The 26,047-nt window shown below is 46.2% G+C and overlaps 1 protein-coding gene across 1 annotated transcript in view; it reads right to left on the bottom strand.

Annotated features, from left to right (window-relative positions):
* The window catches only part of PLXND1 (plexin D1), a 208,600-nt gene that overhangs the window by 81,330 nt on the left and 101,223 nt on the right, over positions 1 to 26,047 (bottom strand). The window contains exon 9 of the mRNA XM_043976535.1: positions 9,789 to 9,893. Coding sequence (XP_043832470.1) covers positions 9,789 to 9,893 — 105 coding nt within the window. The remainder of the gene's footprint in view (positions 1 to 9,788; positions 9,894 to 26,047) is intronic.

Raw genomic sequence — 26,047 nt, 5'->3', positions numbered from 1 at the left:
AGCCTTAGTTTACTCATCTCTAAAATGGGAATAACAACATTTAATTTTACAACTTCATAGAGACCTTATGTGGAAAGTGCTTTGTAATCTCCTAGTACCATCTCTCCCATAGTAACTTGTATTGGACTACTTTGTGTGTGTGTACAAATTTATTTATGCTGAGTATAGTTTTATATGTACTTGTTTATATACATATATATGTACACACACAAACATATACACACATATATGTGTGTGTGGATTCATCTATAAAGTATTGGATAAATGAGAGCTGCTGCTATTATTGCAGTCAAAGTGAATGAAGTCCAAATGTAAGCCTGATCTTGGGCTAAGCCTTTGAAGCATTTCTGAAGTGTCTGTATGAAGTCTCTGCTGTGCCGTGCCCCTAAGGGCTTCCTGTTTACTCCCCATTCCCCTCCATTTCCCTATCAGCAATCTTCCCCTCAGGCCTGGGGGCCCCACAGAGGAAGCTTGGGAAGTTCTATACCCATCTTGCTGGTTGCTGATAAACCAGGGGTCGGGATGGGAGGAGCCTGCAATCTGATAGTGGTGGAAAATGTTGATTTTCTTTGCAGTTACTGACATGCAGAGGGAGAGGCACTGACATCATCTGCTGCTGGCTGCTGGCTGAGCCCACCCTAACCTCTGTACTTTTGGAACTGCTAGCCAGGTGGCCCATAACTTAGTAGGCACCTAGTAAATGCCTACCTAATCACTGAGCAATAGCTCTATGACCTCAAACAAGGTACTCGATTCTCTCAGCTTTAGTTTACTCATCTGTAAAATGGGGATAACACTTGCCCATCCCAGTTCTCATGGGAGGCTTGCCCTGAGAACAGTGGGGCGAAAACTACTGCCCCCCAAATTCATAGGATAATGAACTTAGAGTTGGAAGTGACCTCAGAGGCCATCCAGTTGAGCCCTTTTATTTTAAGAGGAGGAAAACTGAGGCCCAGGGAAGTGAAGTGACTTGCCCAAGTTGACCTGCGTAGCAAGAAGAAGGATTTGAACCCAGGTATCCTGTCTATAGAATTATTCCTTCTTTTGTGACTTCCTTATCCTTCAGGACTTGGCTCTTGTAAAGACAAATCACAGACCTGTTGGAAGGATCTGTGGGATCAGAGAAAGGGAAGAAGATAGAAGGCACAAGGTAGCCCAAAGCCAATTTTTGACTTGCTTGATGGGGTTGGCCACAGAAGTAGTCATTTAGGCAGTTCCCTTCTTCACACAGGATGTGAGATGCTGCACTCTACCCAGTGGTATAGACCAGGGCTTCTTTTTTGTTTGTTTGTTTGTTTTTTTGCAGGGCAATGAGGGTTAAGTGACTTGCCCAGGGTCACACAGCTAGTTAAGTGTCAAGTGTCTGAGGTTGGATTTGAACTCAGGTCCTCCTGAATCCAAGGCCAGTGCTTTATCCACTGTGCCACCTAGCTGCCCCTAGACCAGGGCTTCTTAAACTTTTTCCACTCAGGACACCTTTTTGCTTGAAAAATTTTCACGTAACCCCGGGTAGATAGGCATATAAAATAGGCATACATCACCTTTTACTGTTGCCAAATTTTTCATGAACCCCACATTCAGTTACACAACTCCATATGGGGTCACAACCCACAGTTTAAGAAGCTTTGGTCTACAGCCCTAGGTTTAGAGTAGGAAGTCTTAGATTTATATCCCAACTCTGCTATTGACTAGCCTGGTATGAAGGGGAAAAAAGATAGGGGTTTGTATGAAAAAGATTGGGGAGGGTATGGAGAACTACAAGCTCAAAGTGAGTCAAGACAGATATGACAGCTGAAAAGTTTAATTCTCTCTCTCTCTGGTGGGGTAATGAGGGTTAAGTGACTTGCCCGGGGTCACACAGCTAGTGTCAAGTGTCTGAGGCCAGATTTGAACTCAGGTCCTCCTGAATCCAGGGCCAGTGCTCTATCCACTGTGCCACCTAGCTGCCCCCTGAAAAGTTTGATTCTATACTGTGCACTATACCAGAGGCACAGTAGGGAAAATGAGGAAAGTAAATTCTCACTCACTCGGCCTTCATCAGATTTCATCTGGAATCCTCTACTGAGCTCTAGGCAACCAACACATTTTAGAAAAGGTATTGACAAGTTGGACTGGATCCAAGATGCTAAGAGGACTAGAGATGATGCCATTCATATGCATTTGTAATGTGAGTTTAGGTCAAACAACTCCCACATGGAGCAGAGGTGGGATAATCACCCTATTCTCTCTCTCTCTCTCTCTCTCTCTCTCTCTCTCTCTCTCTCTCTCTGCTATTGGTTCCATGTTCCTTTCACCCTAAGATCTGAAACAATCGAGGGGTATATTTTGCTTTTTGTTGTTGTTTAGTTATTTTCAGTCATGTCTGACTGCGACCCTTTTGGGGGGTTTTCTTGGCAAAGGATACTGTAATGGTCTACCATTTCCTTCTCCAGCATTAAAATGTTTTGCTATTTTCTTATTAATTAATAAAACCGCAACATCATTAATTAACCAGCCAGCTCTCAGACCCACCTTAGTTTATTAAATGTTATTTGTTTTATAAATTGGAGAAATTTTTCTCCATAAACTTTTGGTCATCTCCTTATTACCACTCTCTCAAATGCCCTAATCTTACCTTGACTTAAATAAACATCAAGGTTAGTTGTCTATCCTATTTTTTTTTTTTTTTTTACGGGGCAATGGGGTTAAGTGACTTGCCCAGGGTCACACAGCTAGTAAGTGTCAAGTGTCTGAGGCCGGATTTGAACTCAGGAACTCCTGAATCCAGGGCCGGTGCTTTATCCACTGCGCCACCTAGCCGCCCCGTCTATCCTATTTATTAATGGTGTAACCAAGCAACCAAGGGTGTTACCAGTTATGAAGACATAATTATTTCTAATATATCAGCTGTGAGAAATATTACAACCAAAGACATCTTTAACTATTATCACAACTGTTCACTTCTCAATTCTAGAAACATGCTCCCACCATTCATCTCTCAGAATACCAATTCAAATCTCTTCTCAAGAATCCTCTTCATATTTCTTAGGAAGTTAAGGGTTAAATTTAGCTTTCTCAGGAAAAGTTCCCTCCATTCTTCTTCTTTGTCCTCTCTTTAGCTACCTTGGTTAACAGTCTTTCCAGAATAACCATTAAGATTCTTGGGTCTCGGGGGCAGCTAGATGGCGCAGTAGTTAAAGCGCTGGCCCTGGATTCAGGAGTACCCGAGTTCAAATCCGGCCTCAGACACTTAACACTTACTAGCTGTGTGACCCTGGGCAAGTCACTTAACCCCCATTGCCCCACAAAAAAAAAAAAAACAACAAACAAACAAACAAACAACCAAAAAAAAAAGATTCTTGAGTCTCCTTACAGACTCTTTTAGAGAATCACAGTTAAAATGTAACTCTAAGGTTTCGTTCTAAGATACGGTGACAGTTTCCATCTTCTCGTTGGGTGAAGATATTGAAGCTACTGTTACTTATTAAAAGAATTGGAGATGTTTAGCCTGAAGCAAGAGATAGGATTTGATAGTTTTCAAGAATCTAAGGGTTTGTTATGTTGAAAAGAGATTAGACTCCAGAGAGAATAAAACACAGCGGATACAAGTTTTAAAGGTGCAGAGTATGACATGTAAGGAAAAACTTCATAACAATTAAAGCAATCCCAAAATGTTGGTGGTGGTCTTGGGTGTTAGTTCCCCTTCCCTAGAAGTCTACAGGCAAAGGCCACTCATCAGGTATTTTCTTGTTGAAGGGATCCTTGTTTAGCTCCAGACTGGGCTGGTTGCCTTACAAATTCATAGGGTCCTTGATTCTGTGATTTGGGTTCAAATCTTGGGGTTAAGGGTCAGCTTGAAGCCAGGTTCAAGGTTGAGTCTGAGGCTAGGGTTCAGGTCAGTCTGTGACCAGAGTTAGGCATCAGTGCAGGGCTTGGGTTGATGTGAGTCTTTGGCTAAGACTGGATCAGAGTATCCATAGATTTAGAATCAGACGGGATCTTAGGTCATCTAGTTCAGGGCTTCTTAAACTGTGGGTCTTGACTCCATAATAACTGAATGGGGAAGGGGTTGTGAAAAATTGTGCAACAGTGAAAGTTTATGTATAACTATTTTATATACTTATATACCCAGGGTCATGTAAAAATTTCTTGGGTGAAAAGGAGTCACGAGTGGAAAAAGTTTAAGAAGCCCTGATCTAGTTCAACCTGGTCATTTTGAAGTTAAGGGCACAGAAATTCAAGGAGGTTAAATGACTTGCTCAAAGTCACACAGTACTTTTCACACTGCACCACCTTGCTTCCCTCAGTTTGGGATGAGTCTTACTCTAAGGTCAGAATCAATCTTTGGCCAGGGTTCAGATTCAGTCTTGACAGGTTTGTCATCGTTGGTCCTTCTCCAGCACATTTTACAGATGAGGAAACTGAGTGACTTACCCAGGGTCCCATAGCCTGAAAGGATTTGAACTTGGGTCTTCCTCTGTCCAGGCCTGACATGCTCTATCCACTGTGCCACCTAGCTGCTACTAGTTTGTGGCTGGACTTGGTCATGACTAAGATAAGGCTGAGCTCAGTATTAGGGTTAATCTTTGGCCAAAGCTAGTGGGCCAGCCTTTGGTCAAGGTTAAGATGTCTATCAGTAGCTGAAGCTAGGGTCAGTGCTTCACCAAGATCAGGGGTCATTCTGTGACTGTGGAACAGAGCAAAACTAACTGGTTCCTGTTGGGATTACACTCAAGACTGTGGCTTTATTCATAGAGCTCTGTCCATTGGAAACATCAGCCCCAGACAGCACTTAATAATTTGGTAGCACCTCACACTGTGATGGATGACCTAACTCTTGCTCTAAGGAGACAATGGCTTTCCCAGAGGCCCCATATAAAGACGTTACTATCACTTCAATGCCCACAGCTAATCATTTATAGTGTTTTCTCAGTCAGCCAAATAGCTCCATCACAAAACAAGGAGCCTGCAATCATATGGACAATATGGCGGGCATCCAAATCTGAAGCTGGTACCACTAAGGCATGAAAAAGAATCTGTATGGTACCTTACAGAAGTGGCAACTAGGTGACACAGTGGATAGAGTGACAGGCCTGGAGTCAGGATCTTTCTGAGTTCAAATATGGCATCAGACACTTACTAGGTATATGACCCTAGCAAGTCACTTAACCCTGTTTGCCTCAATTTCCTCATCTGTAAAGTGAACTAGGGAAGAAAATGATAAAACACTAGTATCTTTGCCAAGAAAACCCCAAATGGGGGCAGCTAGGTAGTGCAATGGATAGAGCACCAGCCCTGGAGTCAGGAGTACCTGAGTTCAAATCCAGCCTCAGATACTTAACACTTACTAGCTGTATGACCCTGGGCAAGTCACTTAACCCCAAATGCCTCACTTAAAAAAAAGAGAGAGAGAAAGAAAACCCCAAATGGGGTCACAAAGAGTTAGTCCTGACTGAACAACAACAACAACAACAACAAAATTCAGGGACGTCTGGGTCCTATTTATAGCCAGCATTTATCCACCTTTGATAAATCAGTTCACCTGGAGAAGCTACATGGCATAGAGGACAGAACTAGACATGAAGTGAGCAAGGCCTAGGTTTGAATCTTTCTGTGACACTTATTAGCTGTGGGACCCTGGGCAAGTCACTTAAACTCTCTCAGCCTCAAGTTTCCTCATCTGGAATATGGGATGATATCTGCAGCCTTTGTTACAAAAGACTGTTGTGAGGATGAAATATAACCATTTACATCAAGGATTTTTAAAACCTTAAATGGCTATATAAATGCCAGTTGTCATCATTAACTTCATTCTGCTTTAGTGTCTCCATCTGCAAAATGGGAATAATAATACCTTCCTCTAGAAGTGGGAGAAATAATTATTAATAATCAATATCTTGGGTATACCCAGTGTTCCTCCCTTCTTTCTTAGTCCTTTCTCCTGCACAACCCCTCCAAAGTCATGTTCTCCTTGTAAGTAAGATTGCATCTGGGTCAAGCCCAAACTAAGTTTACAAAGAATCTTGTTTGGAGGCAGATCAATTTACCTAGATAACTGAAGGACTTTACTGATGAGATTAAATTGGGTGGAAACTTTTGGGTGAGGGGTCCACATTCCTTCTCTGATGTCATCTTGATCAAGATTTGAGTGACCTAAGTCATGTATCCCTGGATTTCATTTTAATATAACCTACCTCCAATCATGTCAACCAATTAGATTTGAATGTTGTTAACCAATTAGATTTGATTGCTGTGTGATCGACCTTCTGTAGTTGGAAGGGTAGATGAACTGGGACCCCATCGCAATAAGGATTCTTTGATCTGAGAGAGATGGTCAATGGACCTCCTTATATTAATAATTTGCTGGTCTATTAATAAGATGATTAAATTACCCAGAAACTATATCTCTCATTTTTTTTGTGTGTGTGAGGCAATTAGGGTTAAGTGACTTGCCCAGGCTCACATAGCTAGTAAGTTTCAAGTATCTGCGGCTGGATTTGAACTCAGGTCCTCCTGAATCCAGGGCTGGGGCTTTATCCACTGTGCCACTTAGCTGCCCCATCTCTCATATTTTTAATCACCACAGAGGCTTGTCGTGAGGACCAAATGAAAGAGAAAAGAGTCCCAACCTGCTCTGCCCTCAGGGCAGTCCCTTCTCTTGGAGGCTCAGGGTTCTCTTCTAGAAATGTACATGAAAGCATTTTGTAGTATGGGATGGGTCCTGTGATGTGGGGGCTCTTAGCTATAGCTATATGGCCAGAGCAGGAAATAAGGAAGGGTTTGTTTGGAGAGATGATCTCTTGCTTACCACTTCTCAGAAATGGTCATTTCTTTAGAGAACAATGTTGCCTCTGTCAGCAGAAACTGTCCAGCTGCCACGAATTTAGGGAACATCAGGAAATAGAGATTGCCTTATACAATAAAACTATACATGAGGCCACAGGAAAAAATGAATGTGATAAACTGCCTTAGTGCTTCATGGAGCTCAGGCCCACTTTATTATGTGGGTAGGGAGTCTGAGAGGTAGTGTGTCACAGTGGCCCAAAGGGGATAGCTTTGGAACCAAGACTTGGGTTTGAGTCTTGCCTCTGACACTTACAAGCTATGTGACCCCAAGCAGAGTCACTGAATCTTGAAGTGGTTCAGGCAACTGTCAATGATCACAAAATAGAGATGATTTTGTGAAGGGCAGTTCCACACCAGGAGTTTTCCACATTAATGAAATCGCAGGTCCCTAACCCTAGCCCATTGCTGGTCTGAGAGGGAGAACACATCTTCCTGATCCTAATTTTCTACGACTCTATGAGATAATGTATATCAAAGCATTTTGCAGTATGGGATGGGTCCTATGATGTGGGGGCTCATAGCTATAGCTATATAGTCATAGAAATGACTGGGCAGGGGCAGCTAGGTGGCACAGTGGATAGAGCACCGGCCCTGGAGTCAGGAGGACCTGAGTTCAAATCTGGCCTCAGACACTTAACACTTACTAGCTGTGTGACCCTAGGCAAGTCACTTAACCCCAATTGCCTCACCAAAAAACAAAAAAAAAAAAAGAAAAAGAAAAAAGAAAGAAATGACTGGGCCCACCTAGATGATGGTGGAAGCTGCAATGGACTTTAGTGAAAAGCACACTGGAGTTGGGGGTCAGAGGCCTGGGCTTTGACTCCCAGTTTTGTTACTCATGATCTGTGTGACATTGGTCAAGTGGGACCTCCCTGACTCAGTTTCTTCACCTGTAAAATGAGAGGTAAGATAGATGATTTCCGGGGATCCTCCCAGCTCTCCATTCTATGATGCAGATCATGTAATCCTGATAATAATAGATAACATTTCATTTGTATGAAGAGCGTATCATAGGCGCTAAATTACGGTAAGGGGCTGCCAGATGGTGTGTTTCTAATGGAGTTTCAAGGAGGGGGTAAATGAGATGCCTCATGCCTGGCACAGGTCCAGGACCTGTCAATGCCTCCTGCTAGGGATGCCCTGGACCCTCCCCTCCAAGGTCTGGGCCCAAGTTATGCCTCCCCTTCACCCTGTTGGTAGACCCCTGGAGCCCTCCTGGGAGAGGCGTCTCCCTTCAGAATAGGACTGCTTTTCCCAGTCTCTGCTGGAAGCTCCCCTGGGCACTCTGCTCCATTTGTAGTGGGGACCAAATAGCCACAAAGGAAAACCTGCTGCCTTCGAATGTTTTCAAACATGCTGCCTTTTCCCCTAGAGAAGCCTCTCCCAGAGGGGCATAGTGTGGCCTGGCTTAGGGAGGGAATGTGGGATCACAGGATTTGGAAACAGAGAGATCAGCATTTCCAGCTCTCTCCCTTTACAAATGAAGAAGTGGAAGCCTGCAAGGGCATGTGACTTATTTCAGGTCACACAGGTCCACACTGGCAGAGTCTAAATACAGGCTTCTTTCTACTACCAAATAAATAAATAAACAAACAAACGAATGAATGAATAAATAAAGACATCGACCAAAGAGAAGGGTTAGTGCATTAGTTAATGGCAATGTTCAAGACAACTTCTTAATTAAAAAAAAAGAAAGATGCGCATTTTCAAACACTCCTTAGTGCTTCTGACGTGATGTTCCAAGTTGTTCTGCCTATTTTCTCCATCTATGCCTCTTAAGAAATCATAACAAACAGCTGAGGCCATTTTCTTCTGCACCTGCCCAACTTTCAAATTTCTCAGGTCTTTGCTTCTATGACCGGTATAAGCCCCCCGCAATGGTGAATCTTCATGGGTCCTGAAGTATGGGGGTGGGAGGGGGTGGAGTGTGGGCTTTGCTACTGTAGGGCTAACCCTAGGCACTGAATTCAGAGGGAAAGACCTTGGGGAGGGACAGAGGCAATTTTAAATTTGGAGCTGGAAAGAATCTTAGGGACCATCTAGGCTAATACTCTCATTTCACAGATGGGAAAATTGAGGTCCAGAGAGGGGAAGTAATTTGTCTAAGATCACAGAGATAGCCAAAGGCAAGGCTTGGCTTGGAGCCAAGGCTAAAAATTTCTGATGACAATCTGGGGTCTTTTGTCAGCTATAGCCACCACTACCCCCTTACAAAAAAAAAATAACTCATGAGTGCCCTTCCACACCAATCGAGACAACTGGAGGGGTCTGGGGCTGGCTCCCTTGTGACACCTTCTTTCCCCTCAGTCTTCCCCATTCCTTCCAAGAGAAAGAGAGGAATGTTCTCAGAGAGAGAGAGCCCCAGGCCCAATCAGTCAGCAGCATCCCTTTGCTATGCCTCTTCCCCTTCAAGCCTGCTCCTGATGGTCACCACTACCTGGGGGTAGGTAGACTGGGCTAATCAGGAACACTTGTCCCAGGCCTCACCCCTCCCTACTCTCTCAGGACAATAGTCAGGGCTCAGCCAATGGGTGGAAACAGGGGCTCAGTCTGTGTTCAAGGTCAAGGGTAAGTCCTTGACCAGGGTCAGTGCTTGGAGTCAGGCTCAGACTCTAGAAATCAGGCACTCAGCCTGTGATGGGGCAGGAGATGAGTCTGTGGCCAGAGCCAAGGATGAGCCTGTAGTCAGGTCAGGGCTCCATCTTTGACTTGAACCAGCAGCACAGGCTGTGACTGGTGTGAGGGTGTGGTCAATGGCTACCATCAAGGACTCAGTCTGTGTTGGGGTCAAGGGGTCAGTTTCCCAGAATCAGGGAGACCCAGCTGGTTTTACTCTTCTGTGAAAAGATCACAGAGATCTCCAGAGCATTCTACCATGTCTGGGACCTCTTCTCATAACCATGTACAGCCACAGCTCTAACAGCCCATCTCTAACTGTCTCTGCCCTCCACACCACCCCTTACCTGGGAGAAGACAGTGTTGGCCAGCAAGACATGGATGTTCTGCAGGCCCCCTGTGGGCACTGGGGCTAGTGGTGTAGGCAGGATCCGAGGGCAGTCCCGGCTGTCCTGAAAGAGAGAAGGAGAAGAAGGGCGGTGAAGGACTTTTCCCTGGCCTGGGAGCCACCAAAGGGAATGGAGGCAGTTAGAGGCAGAGAACAGAAGAGCTGGGGGGAAGTTCATTTTGACTCCCAAGTCCACAGCATGAACTAAACTGTGCTCAATTTACATTTCTGTTGGTGAGAAAAAACACACATGAAAACAACTAAAATACAAGAAAGTGCACAAATAAACCTCCATTTCAATATTTATTAAGCACCTACTATGTGCCCATCAATAGATATTGGCAGCATAAAGATAAAAAATTAAACAACCCCTATCCTCAAAGGACCTGCATTATGCTGAGTAAAATAGCAAAGATTCATACAAAGTAGTGAGTGAAGAGGGCAAAGGAGAAAACAAAGACCTCTAAGAATATTTGAGGAAGGAGAAAATGCTAGCAGCTAGAGAAAATCAAGGAAGGCTTTGTGTAGGAGGAGGCACTGGAGCCCTGAGGGCAGATAAGGCCTTTGAAATATAGGAATGAGGAGAGAATGCATTCCAAAGATGGGGGATGAGCCTATGCAAATGTGCAGAGGTGGGAGATGACACGAAAAATTCAGGAAATACCAAACAGTTCAGTGTGGGTAGAAAATAGCCTCTGTAAAGGGTAATAATGTGAAACTAGACTGGAGAGATGGATTAGAGTAGTTGTTAAATGCTTATAGCCAAATTGGGGATACATATTAAAGCAAACAAGACAGTTCTTGCCCTCAGCTAGCCTACATTCTAATGGGCAGAGACAACACATAAAGAGGTGTTAGAAGGCAGAGGGGTGAGGGAGGGGAGTTGGGGTTACAGAGGCATAGCAAGGACACTAGGGGAAGTTGTATGGAGGTCTGGAACCCAGCAAGGCAGGGCAAGGAAGGATGAACTGACCATGGTTGTCCTTCTAAGGCAGGCTAGGGCATCTAGAGGCATTAGGGAACCACACAAGGTTTAAGAGCAAGGAGATGATCCCGTCAGACATGTGCCTTGGAAAGGTGATTTTTGACAAGTGTGCAAAGGATGAATTGGTTAAGGAAGAGGCTGGGATAGATGGGGGATGAATTAGGAGACTCTTGACATAGTCTAGGCAAAAGATGCCCTTAACTAGGTTGGCGGTCATCATGTGAAAATAGCACTGTGTGGGGGGGTGGGGCAGCTAGGTGGTGTAGTGGATAAAGTACTACCCCTGGATTCAGGAGGACCTGAGTTCAAATCTGACCTCAGACACTTGACACTTACTAGCTGTGTGATCCTGGGTAAGTCATTTAACCCTCATTGCCCCACCCCACCCCCAAAAAATTGCACAAGGGGTAAAGAGCTGGCCTTGGATTCATCAGAACCTGAGTTCAAGTTTTCCCTCTAATTCACAGTGGTTGTGTGACCCTAAGTAAGTCACTACACTTTTCTAGGCCTACACTTTCTTGCCTGTAAAGTGAGAGGGTTGGATGCAATGGAAGGGGCCTTCCAATTCTAAGTCTATGCTCCTCTGGGTGGTATAAGAGGACAGACAAGATATGGTTAGATTAGTGATGTGGAGCATAGGAGAAGGCAGAGTTGAAGATGACTCCAAGATCGCAAACCTGCATGTGTGGAAAGAAGGCTGGAGGTACCTTTGTTAGGAGTGGGGAAATCTGTGGGATGGGTGACTTGGTGGAGGGGAAGATGGTGAGTTCCATATTGGACCTGTTGAATTTGAAGTAACAGCTGACCGCCCAGACGGAGACATCCAGCACACAGGTGACGATGTGGGGCTGGAGTTCAAGGGGCAAATTGGGGAGTTATCTGAATGGACCTGGCCATTGTACCCATGGAAATGTAGAGAAGGAAGGGAAGATGGCTAAAGGCAGAACCTTGGGGGATATCCACCCATCTGGGAGATGGAGAAACCAAGTCACAGACTTCCACCTGCCCACCAGACACACGCTTTTAGATATCCACTGGCACCACAAACTCAACCCGTCAAAAATGAAACTCAGCACCTTGCCACAAAATGTCCTCCTCCTTCCGACCTCTGCATTGCTGTTCATGACACCACTGCTCTACCCATCACCCCAGATTCAAAACCTCCCACTCATCTCCCTCTCTCCTTGGCTCTCTGTATGCAGTGACTTGCCAAGTCCCATCAGTTCTTCCATTAAGTCTCTGGAATCTAGCTCTCCTTTTCCACTCCTGCTGTCTGTCATCAGCCTAATTTCGGCTCCCGGACCTGAAAATTAGATTAGGACAATATCTTCCTCTCTTTCTCCAACCTATTCTACACAACACTGGCAGATTAATGTTCTTAAAACAATGCCCTCATTATGCCACACCCTAGCTCAAAGACCTTCGATGGTTCCCTATTACCTAAATAAATAATGATAAGTAAATAAATGTCAGGTTCATTAGTCTGACATTCAAGGTCCTTTGCAATCTAGTCTAAATCCATCTTGTCTTCTACTAAAATGCCCTCCCTGATCTACTCTCCTTATTCAAATCCCATCCATCTTTCAAAGTCCACCTCAAGTCCATTCTCATAGAATGACTGAATCTCAGAGTTGGGAAGGACATCAGAAAGCATTGAGTCTAACCCACCTCTGAACAGAACCCCCTTCTACAACCTCTCTAACAAGGGATGACACAGCATCCACCCAAAGGCCTCCACTGATGGGGGAGTCACTACCATTGAGGCAGCCCCTTCCACTTCAGACCAGTTTCCTTGGCAGGAAGATTTCCCTCCTAGCAGTTGAAATTGTCTTCTCTGCAACATTTTGCCCATTGCTTCTGCCTCCCGGGACCAAGCAGAGCAAACCAAATCCCTCTTCCTTATGACCATCCTTCAGTCATCCCTAAGACATCCCTAAACACAGGCATGAAGGAGGGTAACTTGCAACAAGGCTGGAGAGGTCGGCTGGAGTCAGGTTGTTTCTTACTCATTATTGCAGCTTATTTATTTATTATTTAGGTTGAGGTCTGCTCTGGGGGCACCAGGGTCCCTGTTTTGGGCTTCTTGTGCAGGGGTATAGGTGCTGTGTGACCGGGTTTTTACTCTGAGGCCTTTATGGTGTGTGGAGATCCCCCGCCCTGCACTTCCTGTCTGATTGTGCTCGGCCAGTCAGGGGGCGTCTGATCCCGTCTGACCTGTTCGTGGCCCTCTCGGCTGGTGCAGGTAGGTTTTTCCACTGTCCTTCTTGGCCGCCGGATTTTTGAACCAGGTTCCAGGGGCCTCAGTTGTTCGGCTGTGGCCCGCAGCTCCTGCTGACTTGCCCCGACGCCCTCGGCGCTGGGTTGCTGCCCTGCGCTGGGCCTCCCTTTTGCCCGAGTCAGACCGACCTTTTCCTGAAGTCTTCTAAATTATCTCTGGTTGGAGGACTGTGTCTCTCTGTCTCTTTGCAGGTTCTGTAGTTTCAGAATCCGTCCAGAGGCTTGATTTAATGTTTGTTTTGAGGGAACAGAAGGAGAGTTCAGGCAGCTTGCTGCTTCCTCTCCGCCATCTTGGCTCCGCCCCCTGGAGTCAGGTTGTGAGGAGCTTTAAATGCTAAACTGAGGGGTCTGTATTTTATCCAAAACACAATAGGGAGCCACTGGAAGTCCTTGAGCAGAAGAGTGACATAGTCAGACTTGTGTTTTGGCAGTTGCGTGAAGAATGAATGAAAGAAAGGAGAGGATGGAAGCTGAGAATCTAATGAGGAAGTTTTGCAAAACTCCAGGTGAGAGCTGAAGAGGGTCCAAAGCAGGCTAGCAGCCTTGTGAGTGAAACTGGAGTCCTGGGTTCTGGCCCCTCACTCACTGGGTGATCCTGGAGAAGTCACTAAACTTTTCTGGGTATCAATGTCCTCATCTATAAAATAGCACTAAGGATACTTGCTTTGCCTTTCTGAACAGTTATTCTGGTGATCCGAAAAGATGATGAATGTGACCTGACTTTGGAAAGAGGAAATCAGGGCACTAAAGTGTAATATAATCATATGAGATGCAGGAAATAGGGAGGAGACCCAGTGCATTATGGGAGGGCACCCCTCCCCCCCAATCCCTCCTGTAGGTCCAGATTGTTCTGTACCAGCCAGAACTGGTCTTGGTTCAGCCCTGCTCCAGCCACCTTCCGCAAGGGCTGGGTCTGCAGGGAGCCCCTCCAGTTCCCTTAATTGAAAATCCATGGGTAATTTCAGGAAAATTTAATCCATATGTTACACTGAAATTGTCAGATGTTGTACTTCAACCCAGGAACTCTGGAAATGAATTTCAAACCATTCTCTCCCCACCCCCCCCTTTCTGTACTTGGAAGGTAAAGATTCAAACCAACCAAAGGGGCCCAGAGAAGCCTGAAGTGAGGAAACCCCCAATACCACAGGTTTGGACTTGTTCCTATGTCACAGAAGAAGCTCAAGTGGCCTCAGGAATTTCCTACCTCATTCATTCATTAATTCAATAAATATTTATTGAACAATGATGATGTACAATATATTTTTAAAAAAGAACGTCTGCAACAAAGATGACTCACATTCATGTAGGTCTTTAAAGTTTGCACAGTGATTTACTCAGAGTATTATGCTCATTTTACAGATCAGGAAACTGGGGCCCAAGTGAAGCCAAATGATTGGCCCAGGGTCACAAGGCTCATAAATGGGGGGGCTGGGACTCACATTCCGGTTCTTTGGTGCTCAGACCATGGAGTCATCTTTCCAGTGTATCTACTCTGACTTTTAAGGACCAGGCAATTTCATTAGATTGGTCAGTTGGCTTTCTGAATTTAACGTAGGAATTATCTAGATTTTAATCATCCCTCAAGAACCAGGTCAAATGCCATCTCCTCTAGAAAGTCATGTTTCACCACTCAAGGCCAATCTCTGTATTTCTCTGGTACTTTTTATTGCCCTCATTTCATGCTTGAGCAGAGACCGCCTGGTCTTATAAATTTAATGGTACGTGTCTTCTCTCTCCAACAAAACTGTGGACTCCCATTAGACTGAGAGCTCCTTGAGAACAATGGAAGCCTTTTGCCTCTCTTTGTATCCCCTGCACTTAGTACAATACCTGGCTCACAAGTGCTTAATATTTGTTTGCTGAGTGGGAGGCAGGAACTGTTTCTGCCACAGAGGACAATGAGGTCCCTAAGCACTAGATTGGAATCCCCAGCCACCTGTTGGATATTTTGAGCCCCAAATGGAATGTATTCGTATTGTCATCATTGCTAAAATTGTATAGCACTTATTATGAGCTAAATGCTTTGCAATTATTATTCCATTTGATCCTCAAACAACCCTGGGAGAGGGGTGCTATTATTATCCCCAGATGAGGAAACTGAGGTAAATTAAGTGACTTGCCCAGGGTCACATAGCTAGTAAGTGTCTAAGGCTGGATCTGAACCCTGGTCTTCCTGACTCTAGGCACAGCAAGTGGTCTGTGCACTATGGTACCCTCTAGCTGCTCCCACCCCAACCCCCCAAAACTACCCCTCTTCCAAGCTTCCCTGTTTCTGTAGAGGGTGGAAACACCATGTTTCCATTCACTCAGGCTCACAACCCTAGTGTCATCCTTCACCGATCACTGTCACTCATCCCACAGATCCAATCAGTCGCCAGACCTTGCTTCTATCTCCTGCATACTCGCCTTCTTTCCATTCACACGGCCAATAGCCCTCAGTACCTTCTTACCTGGGCTATTGAAATAGCATCCTGGGCAGGTAGGTGGCGAAGTAGATAAAGCACTGGCCTTGGATTCAGGAGGACCTGAGTTCAAATCCAGCCTCAGACACTTGACACTTAACTAGCTGTGTGACCCTGGGCAAGTCACTTAAACCTCATTGCCCTGCCCCAAAAAACCACACACACAAAAAAAAAAGAAAGAAAGAAAAGAAATAGCATCCTAATTTATTGCCCTGCCTCAAGTTCCTCCCTATTTCAGTCAATCCTCTAGACTGCCACTGAAGTGATCTGGCATCAGACACTAGCTGTGTGACTCTGGGCAAGTCACTTCGCCCTGTGTGCCTCAGTTTCCTCATCCGTAAAGTGAGCTGGAGAAGGAAATGGCAAACCACTTCTGCCAAGAAGACCCCAAATGGGATCATGGAGAATTGGACACGACCGAAATGAACGACATGTTGTAACTGCCCTACTCAATAAACTCCTTTGGCACGTAAAGCCTTTTACAATTTGGTTCCTCATTACACATCACATATTACAGTCTCATTGTACATGACTCCCCTCCATCCACTCTGTAGACCATCTATACTGGCCTACTTGCTTTTCCTTATATGTGTTACTCCATCTCTCAATTTTATCCTGCCCTGATGGTCATTGCCTCCTCACTTCAGCCTCTTTGGAATCCTTGGTTTCCTTCATGGTCCAGATCAAAGACCACCTTTTGCAACAGGCTTTTTTGGTCCCTCTCTGCCCCCCCCCAATATCCTAGTGCATTCCTGAAGATTATCTTGTATTTGCATATATCTCTATCTTACATGTTATAAAAAAATTAATTAGTATATCTAATCTGGAAAAATTATATAATTGTACGCTATATGAAAAATTATAGAAAATTTATAAGTTTATGAAAAATTATTGGTTTAGAAAAATTATAATTGGGCCATAAGCCCCACGTTGGGCACCATTCAAATGTGAAAATATTTTAACTGACTTCTGGCCTAATTTGGGGGGACTAATCTGACTGGAGGACTAATCTGAGGACTGCATAACTGGCTATCTGACTGCTAATAACTTAATATGGGCTGTTTAAAAAGTTCCACCGCACTGTTCCCAAATTGAATAAGCAAAATAACAAGAAGCCTCTTGACTAAATAATCAAAGCAGAGTTTATTTATGAGATACAATTTAAAATTAATAATACAGGGAAATAAAATGTACAACCTGACTGCCTTCCGGGCCTCTCTTTCCACCTGCTGGGCCTGGAACCTTTTTTAATACAATAAGGGCCCTAGCCACCTCTTGCCTTAGGATATGTTCCACTTACCCTGTTCAGCTACTTTCTAACTCCATGCCCCTTTCACTTTGTAAATCCCCCTGCTTCTAACTTTCCTCTCCTTACAGTTCTCATAACTTTGCTTTCTCCAACCTGTACCCTGTGCTGACTGCTTCTGTGTTCTCTGCTGTCTCCTGTTCTGTCTGTCTGCTCCATCAGTCTGCTGCCTTTGCGGCCCCTCTCCTACATTTTTCTAATCTTGTCAGCCTCCTTTAATCTTGCCTGCCATGCCTTTATTCTCCTAATCTTGTCAGTCCATCCCTTGTCTGTTCTTCTAATCTCTTGTCAGTCCCTCAATCTTGTCCTTTGGCCTCATCAGTCCCCCCACTGTCTAACTCCCAGGTCTATATATATATCTTTCTCTTCTCCACTCAAATCTCTGGGCTTTTTGCACTCCCACAGACAGCAAGCTAATCCACCAGCCAGGGCTGCAGCTGGGGGGACAGGGACCCTCAAGTGTCTTGTGCATACCATACCCAGGGCTCCAGGGGCCTGTGCCCCATGTTGTGAGCCCAGGGACCTCTGCACGGGCTATGCCAGAGGCCGGCCTGGACGAGCCCAGGATCTCTGGGATAGATCCGCTCAGGTCGGAGGGAGCTGGGGGCTTTTTTCCCCAGCTGTCTGACCTAGGATCTCATACAGCCCACACAGCCCACGGGGCTTTCTGGCTCAACTGAAGTGGAGGGGGAGGGGCACCAGCACCTCCCACACAGAAGAGACCCTGAGGGCCTAAGGCTTTCTAATCTCAGCCCAAAGGTAGGGTCCCCAAATCAAAATAAATTTCCACAATGTTATCTAATAGACTGTAAGCTCACTGAAGGCAGAAACTTTTAATTTTGCTTTTGTATATCTAGCACCTAGCACAGAGCCTGTCACATAGTAGGAGCTTCATCAATGCTTGTTGATCAATTGATTGAAAAGTGAAACAAGGGGCAGCTAGGTGGCACAGTGGATAGAGCACCGGCCCTGGATTCAGGAGGACCTAAGTTCAAATCCAGCTTCAGACCCTTGACACTTACAAGCTGTGTGACCCTGGGCAAGTCACTTAACTCCAATTGCCTCACCCAAAAAAAGAAAAGTGAAACAAGCCCCCACTGGGCAGGGAGGCATGAAACACCCCTCTCCCCCCAAAGGGGCCAAAGCACTGTGCCTGGGATAGCTCCTGAACCTGGAGCTGGCTGGAGTCTATGAGCAGGAATAAGTTCCACTACCCACCTCACAGAGCTGTTGTGAGAAAACCCTTGTGTAAACTGTAAAAAGCCATAAAAGATAAGTTGTTGTGATTATTGCCAGTAGCTTTCAAAGCCTTTCTTGGGAGATCTCCAAGCTCCACCCCACCTCTGGTTTGCCAGGTTCCCAGGAGGGCAGGGAGCAGCAACTAGCAACAACCTCCTCTCCCAACATGGTACAATGGAAGGGATATTAGCCATGGAATCGGAAGAGGCCTGGGTTCTAATCTGATACCAACTAGCTGCGTGACCACGTGCAAATTCTCTGAGTCTCAGGCTCCTCGTCTGTAAGACGGGAATGATGAGATCTCAGAGCTTTGTTGTGAGGATTGAATGAGGTAACATGTGCGCAGTACTTTGCCAACTTGGAAGTGTAGAGTAAAGGGTTAAAAACAGAAAACTTGAAAGTCAAGAAGATCAGAGTTCAAATCTCGCCTCAGACACTTACTAGCTTTGTGATTCTGGGCAAGCCAACCTTTCAGTCACTTCACCTGTAGAGCAACAATAGCCCCTACCTCAGAGGGTTGTTGTGAGGTTCAAATAAGTTAACATATGACAAGTGCTTTGCAAACCTCAAAGCACTATATAAATGCTAGCTATTGCTATCACCTCTATCACCACCACCATCATCATTACTATCCTATATGAGCCTCTCAACTGCCAGTTTTCATTTCTATTTTTTTGTGTGTGAGGCAGTTGGGGTTAAATGACTTGCCTAGGGTCACACAGCTAGTCAGCGTCCATTATCTGAGGCCAGATTTGAACTCAGGTACTCCTGAATCTAGGGCCAGTGCTCTATCCACTGCATCACCTAGCTGCCCCTTCATTTCTATTTTTAAAAAAGATGGGGGAAGTTAAACTTGATCTTTTAAAGTTTCTGACAGACCTTTCATCTCTAAAGATTGTTGGGAGATGGGCATACACTGCCTGAAAATTATAGATCAATGAATTTAACTTTGACACCTGGCAAAATTCTAAATCATATTAAAGGAATGGTAGTGGTTAGTGAACATCTTGCAAAAGAAGCAATGATCACCAAGATCAAGTGTGAAGAAGAGTGTTCCAGGCTCACCTTATTTCCTTACTGTTTTGATTGAATTCCTACACTGAGAGATCAAGGGCATGCTACAGCTTCAAGTAACTAGATTTTGGCAGCTAGATGGTGCCACAGTGCACAGAGCACTGGACCTGGAGTCAGGAAGATCTGAGTTCAAATCCAGCCTCAGTGACTTGGGCAAGTCACTTAACTTCTGTTTGCTTCAGTTTCCTCATCTGTGAGATGGGCATGATAATAGTACTTATCTCCCAGGGTTGTTTTGAGGATATGAGGAGGAGGAGGAGAAAAAGAAGGAGAAGGAGAAGAAGGAGAAGGAGAAGGAGGAGGAGAAGAAGAAGAAGGAGAAGAAGAATTAGAAGAAGAAGAAGAAAAGAAGAAGAAGGAGAAGAAGAATTAGAAGAAGAAGAAGAAGAAGAAGAAGAAGAAGAAGAAGAAGAAGAAGAAGAAGAAGAAGAAGAAGAAGAAGAAGAAGAAGAAGAAGAAGAAGAAGAAGAAGAAGAAGAAGAAGGAGGAGGAGGAGGAGGAGGAGGAGGAGGAGGAGGAGGAGGAGGAGGAGGAGAAGGAGAAGAAGGAGAAGGAGGAGAAGAAGAAAAAGGAGAAGGAGGAGGAGGAGGAGGAGAAGGAGAAGGAGAAGGAGAAGGAGAAGGAGAAGGAGAAGGAGAAGGAGGAGGAGGAGGAGAAGGAGAAGGAGAAGGAGGAGGAGAAGGAGAAGGAGAAGGAGAAGGAGAAGGAGAAGGAGGAGGAGAAGGAGAAGGAGAAGGAGAAGGAGAAGGAGAAGGAGAAGGAGGAGAAGGAGGAGAAGGAGAAGGAGAAGGAGAAGGAGAAGGAGAAGGAGAAGGAGAAGGAGAAGGAGGAGGAGGAGAAGTAGAAGGAGAAGGAGAAGGAGAAGGAGGAGGAGGAGGAGGAGAAGGAGAAGGAGGAGAAGGAGAAGGAGAAGGAGAAGGAGAAGGAGAAGGAGGAGGAGGAGGAGAAGGAGAAGGAGAAGGAGAAGGAGGAGGAGGAGGAGAAGGAGAAGGAGAAGGAGGAGGAGAAGGAGGAGGAGGAGAAGGAGAAGGAGAAGGAGAAGGAGAAGGAGAAGGAGAAGGAGAAGGAGAAGGAGAAGGAGAAGGAGAAGGAGAAGGAGAAGGAGAAGGAGAAGGAGAAGGAGAAGGAGAAGGAGAAGGAGAAGGAGAAGGAGAAGGAGAAGGAGAAGGAGAAGGAGAAGGAGAAGGAGAAGGAGAAGGAGAAGGAGAAGGAGAAGGAGGAGGAGAAGGAGAAGGAGGAGGAGAAGGAGAAGGAGAAGGAGGAGGAGGAGGAGAAGGAGGAGGAGAAGGAGAAGGAGAAGGAGAAGGAGAAGGAGGAGGAGGAGGAGAAGGAGGAGGAGAAGGAGAAGGAGAAGGAGAAGGAGAAGGAGAAGGAGAAGGAGAAGGAGGAGAAGGAGAAGGAGAAGGAGAAGGAGAAGGAGGAGAAGGAGAAGGAGAAGAAGAACAACAACAACTTAGCATAGTGTGTCTGGCACATAGTAAGCACCACATAAATGTTGGCCATTATTATAATTATTTTTATTTTAGAAAAGCATTAGATAAAACCTCATGTTTTTTTTTTTTTTCTGAAAAAGATGGAAAATACAAGGGCCTAGACTATACAATTAGGCAGATTGAGGTGGTGTGGGGCTGGGCTCAAAGAGTGGCCAATCATAGTTCAAATTCAACTTGGAAGAAGAACCCCAGGGCAGCAAGGGAAGGGCCAGATGCCTGAGCTTGGGCTGGACAAAGCCACAGATGCCCTTGTGTGCTGTAGTCCCCTTGCCTTCCCCCTAGTTAGGACAGTATGCATACAAGGAGCCAGTATAAGATAACAATAATATGAAGATAGGGGAGTATAGAAGCCATTGCAAAACTGCCCCAGAAATTAACTGAGACCACTTCCTGAGACTATATGAAAAGCTTGGGCAAAGAAGCCAAGCCCCAACATAACAGCCCCTTGGTCCCACCAATGGTCTTCAGTCTGCATGCTACAGATAAGCTCCGACATGCCCGCTAAGACTAATCAAATGTTATGTAAATTAAGGAAACTTAAGGCTGGGCTGATAACTTTGAGGTGCCACGGGTGTATTAATGAACTAAACCTAAGGTGGCCTAGATACCCATTATTTCATCTCCCACCCCCAAAACCCTACAAGAATGAGAGCCCAAACTCCTGCCCCCCGCCCCCACCCCCACCCCCTGCCCAGCACTCCTCCATCTGCTTGAGTGCTCCCACTCTGATCAGAAGCCATCCATGTAAGTGACTCTCTGTGCCCCTCTCCCATTTCTTCTCCACTTTGCCCATCTTCCTCCATTACCCTCTTACCAAGTCTTTCACTGTCTATCCCTGGGGACTGAGTTCCTGTGCTAATAGGGGGAAGCCCCAGGGGGTGACCAGCCTGTGTTCTCTCTCAGAGGTGTGGGCACAGAGTAGGGCTGTTACACAAAAGTGTTTGTAAAGGGCAAGCCTTTTTGAGCTAGAAATTAGGAGGCTGCACACCTGTGTCTTTGTGTGGTCCCTGAACCAAGACGGACCAGCCTCTGTGTCACTGGGCTGCGAAGGCTGAAGCAGCTGGGGGAACTGCTGGCATCACCCACAGGGCACAGCTGCTTGTTTTTGTGGGTTTTTTTTGTGAGGTATTTGGGGTTTAGTGACTTGCCCAGGGTCACACAACTAGTAAGTGTTAAGTGTCTGGGGCCGGATTTGAACTCAGGTCCTCCTGAATCCAGGGTTGGTGCTTTATCCACTGTGCCATCTAGCTGCCCCCACAGCTGCTTGTTTAAGGGGAACAGTGAGGGGATACCCCTAGAGTGAGCAAGGCAGGGACAGGAGAAGTTGTGAGTGCAAAAGCTGCATGTCTACAGGTGCTCTTGGGGGATTGGGCAGCCACCAATAAGAAAACTCCACCCCTCTCCTAGTGCATCTCAAGGGGAGCAACAAAGGTCTCTTGACACTTATCCAGGCAACTGATGCAACCAATAGCCAATATCATGACAGCATCCATGTGGAGGCTCCCACTCCAAGCTAAAGTGGCAGGCTATACCACTAGTTGGGCTTGATGCTACTCCTGCTCTCAGAGGTGTCCCCCCAACTCCCCAGGTTACCCCCAAGGTTACCACCTCCCTCCCCAATCAGTGGTCTGCCCTTGCCCAGGCTCTCCTTGGGAAATTTGGCAAAGAAGTCCCCATTGCCCAGTCCCCACAGCAAGCTGCTGTTCTCCTCTACAAATGCCACCACACTAGGGAGATGTGCTGGTGTCTCCTAGCCACTGCTTGTCACCATGAATGAGGATAGATAGAGAAGATGGGGAGAGTCTGTCGAGAGGTTGTCTGAATCTCTGCCTTAGTTCCTCCCATCCCAACAAGGCAGACAGAGATGAGGAAGAAACCACCCCTTGGCCAAGGAGTCTATAAGAAGATGGGGGATGAAGGATGGGAACTGCATGATGAAGTTAGACCCCTGACCAGGCTTGAGATACAAACTGTACTTAAGCACTTATAGCAAAAGTCAGAGGAGAAAGCTGCAGTGTGGAGACATAGATTACATTTTACTGGAGAAAGCCTGACCCTGACTGCTGGGAAAATTAGACAACCAGTATCTATATGCAGGGACCCCAGAGTCACCACCCACCTAAAAACCCTGGGGCAACTTATTCAAACAACTGGACCAACGCCCAGGGGATAGAACCCCACACTGGCATCACTGGATTGCGTTTTCTGGGCCAGGTGGGCCTTGACCCGACCCATGAGCACCATGCTGTGGGTCTATCTTCCTTGGATGGGCCCAGGAATGGCCCAGAAGATGCCTAATCAGGTAAGGAGGCCAAGGGGCCTCAAAGAATCACTGCATCATCCTCCCTCACGTAATGACAGGCACCAAGACTGTGTAGACTCTGTCAGATAACTTGGACCTTGTTGAGAAACACCTGTGAGCCCAAGTCTCAGATATCTGCCACCAAAGGGAACGGGGATAACCAATAGGGAGGAGGTAAGTAGAATAACAATAGAACATTTGAGGGGGCACAGCATACTTTTACCAGCCTTGCTCATGGGCCAGGTGCCACCAGGCTTTGGAGGACCTCCTGACACTAGAGGAAATCTGCAGGTGGCCCTGTGTGGGGCCATCATAATTGGAGGCCCTGCCTCGGACCCCGTGTGAGCCCACCTTGTGGCTGTGGTCAGATATCTGACCAGTTGTCCTTGGGAAATCATTCCTCCCCATACACCTCAAGCCCCCTTCCAGGGTATAAAATTCCTGGGGTACATATGGATCCATCAGGGCAGAGACATCCCTGCCTCAATTGGAGCTAAGTTACTCTTTTTATTTATCTATCTATCTATCTATCTATTTATTTTTTTGAGGCAATGGGGGTTAAGTGACTTGCCCAGGGTCACACAGCCAGTAAGTGTCAAGTGTCTGAGGCCAGATTTGAACTCAGGTCCTCCTGAATCCAGGGCTGGTGCTTTATCCACTGCGCCACCTAGCTGCCCCCAGAGCTAAGTTACTCTTGCTCAAGGCTCCCCACTGATGATAAAGGAGCCCAGTGCATTCTATCCAAGTACAATGTGGAGGCTCCCAAGCAGCTCCCTCCATATCCTGACCACCACTGTGTCCCTAGGACAATTTCACAAGCATCCCACAGTGCTAGCCGGGGCATGGGAAATACTGGGCTGTGCCAGTCTATTGACACTTGCTGAGTTTGTCCTACAACAATATCTTGAAGAGGGGGACTACTCCCTATCTGCCTGGTCCAGTCTAGATGCTCCCCATCAAGAAGCAATCTCTAAAGCCACAGCTTCCGCACAGAACCTCACTCAGTGCTGGGTACAGGCAGCCCACCAGAATTCAGGGGAGGGCAATTCCCACCATGGTGGGCTCCCACACACCTACTCTCCCTAAAGCTTCGCAGTGGGATGAAGCTTCTAACCAGCCATTGCCCATGGACTGCCCTGGCCCAATAGCACAGGACTGTGTATGACATTCTTCATGACACCAATAGGTGATACAGATTGCTAAGGGACAGCCTCTACAGGGTGTCTCCAGATAAGAATATGTGTCTCCAGTGGTCAAACTTGGACTGAGTCGGCAGACTTCAACACCACCATGGCTAGCCGGATAAATCGAACCCAGCTGGCATCTCTGGAAGGAATGTGGTGAGCGTGTGCATCACTAATTCCCCAGTACCACATCTAAACCCACACTCATACCCTTTCCGCACAACTTGACATCCAGTTCACCCCAGTAACCCTAGAAGTAGACCTCCCCTTCTCCAAGGATGCCCCAGTGGCATCCACCTGACCCCTGGGGTACCTCACATTGTGAGGCTTGCAGTGGGAAATGTTCTGATAGTCCCAAGGTCCATTAGTGGACTCAAAACTAGGGGAATAGAAGGAGAAGAGGTTCACAAGATGTCGAAGGATACCCAGATGGTTATTGTAGAGCAATTGAAAGATCAAATTGGGGCAGCTAGGTAGTGCAGTGGGTAGAGCACCAGTCCTGGATTCAGGAGGACCTGAGTTCAAATCCGACCTCAGACACTTAACACTTACTAGCTGTGTGACCCTAGGCAAGTCACTTAACCCCAATTGCCCCACCTAAATAAATAAGTAAGTAAGTAAGTAAATAAATAAATAAAAGATCAAATTGAGAGCACCGCAAAAGGACTTGACCAATTGGTCAAAGGACAACATGCCTTAGGGGCTGTGGTGATGGGCCCCTGGCCGGCTTTGGACTGGCCAGCCGAGGGGAGTTTGAATTTTCTTGAATTTCTGCTGTGTGTGGATGGACCCCCTCAGGAGAAACTGCCCTCATCATTGTGTGTTTGAGAGGCAGAGGAAAGACTATTGAAACCATCCTTGTGGACATCCATAGCATCTCCCTAGGGCCAGTGAGCATTTTCTCCTGGGTCTTCTCAGGCAAACAGGCAGGACTCCTACAATGAATATTTGAAGTGATCGCGATGACTGTACTTGCACTGATTTTGTTTAGATTAGTCAATAGACAAGGTAGATAGTGTGTGATCACAGGAAGTGGCTGGGGAACCAAGGGGTGGATTGTGTTGAAATTGTATCTTGTTCTGGGCCCCTGACGAAGCCCCCGCCCTCTTCCTTCCATTAGTATATAGTAAGTATATAAGGAGCTGGCATCAAAAGTAGCAATAATAGGAAGTAAGAGTATAAAGGGGAACATCGAAGTCACTTACAAAACTACCTCATAATTTAACCGAGACCACATCCTGAGCCTGTGCAAATTTAGGAGAAGCCATCCAGGCCCCTTACAGTGGCCCCTCAGTCCCACCAAAGGCCCTCTCCCTTGCCCAGTAAGACCAGCAAAGCATTCTGTGAATTAAGGAATTCTAAGGGGGCACTGATAACTTTGAGATGACATGAATGTGTTAATGAACCAACCCTAAGGTGGCCTGAACAAGAGTTAGTCCATCCCTCACCACCAAAACCCTATAGAATGAGATGCTAAATCTCCTTCCAATACTCCTCCGCCTGCTGTGGGAAAGTTCCTGTCCCTGATCTGCAGTTACATTAGCTACTCTCTGTGTCCCTCTGCTTCCCCTTTCTCCTCTCCACACTGGTTGCCCTCTGTCCACTAGCCCATCCCCTGTACCACCATCCCTGTGCCATCTGCCTCTACCTTATTAAAGTGTGATTGATGCATTACTCCCCACTTGCTGCCAGCATGATCTTTCTCAACAAGTTCCCAAAGAACTGGGCATGCTTGCCCTGACCCAATGAGGACTCCTTGGTGGCCCCCCTCTTTTAGCTCAAGAACCAGGAGCACCAGGACTAAGAGTGATTCTGTTCCACAGCAGCACGTCACAGTAGATGATTAGGGTGCCATGAATCCAGAAAGGTGGACAAAGGAACCTCAGGCTCTCTTCT

This window comes from Dromiciops gliroides, chromosome 1, assembly GCF_019393635.1.
Source record: "Dromiciops gliroides isolate mDroGli1 chromosome 1, mDroGli1.pri, whole genome shotgun sequence".
Classification (NCBI taxonomy): Eukaryota; Metazoa; Chordata; class Mammalia; order Microbiotheria; family Microbiotheriidae; genus Dromiciops; species Dromiciops gliroides.
The sequence above is the reverse complement of the archived record's forward strand: the minus strand, read 5'-3'. Positions and strand labels throughout refer to the sequence as shown.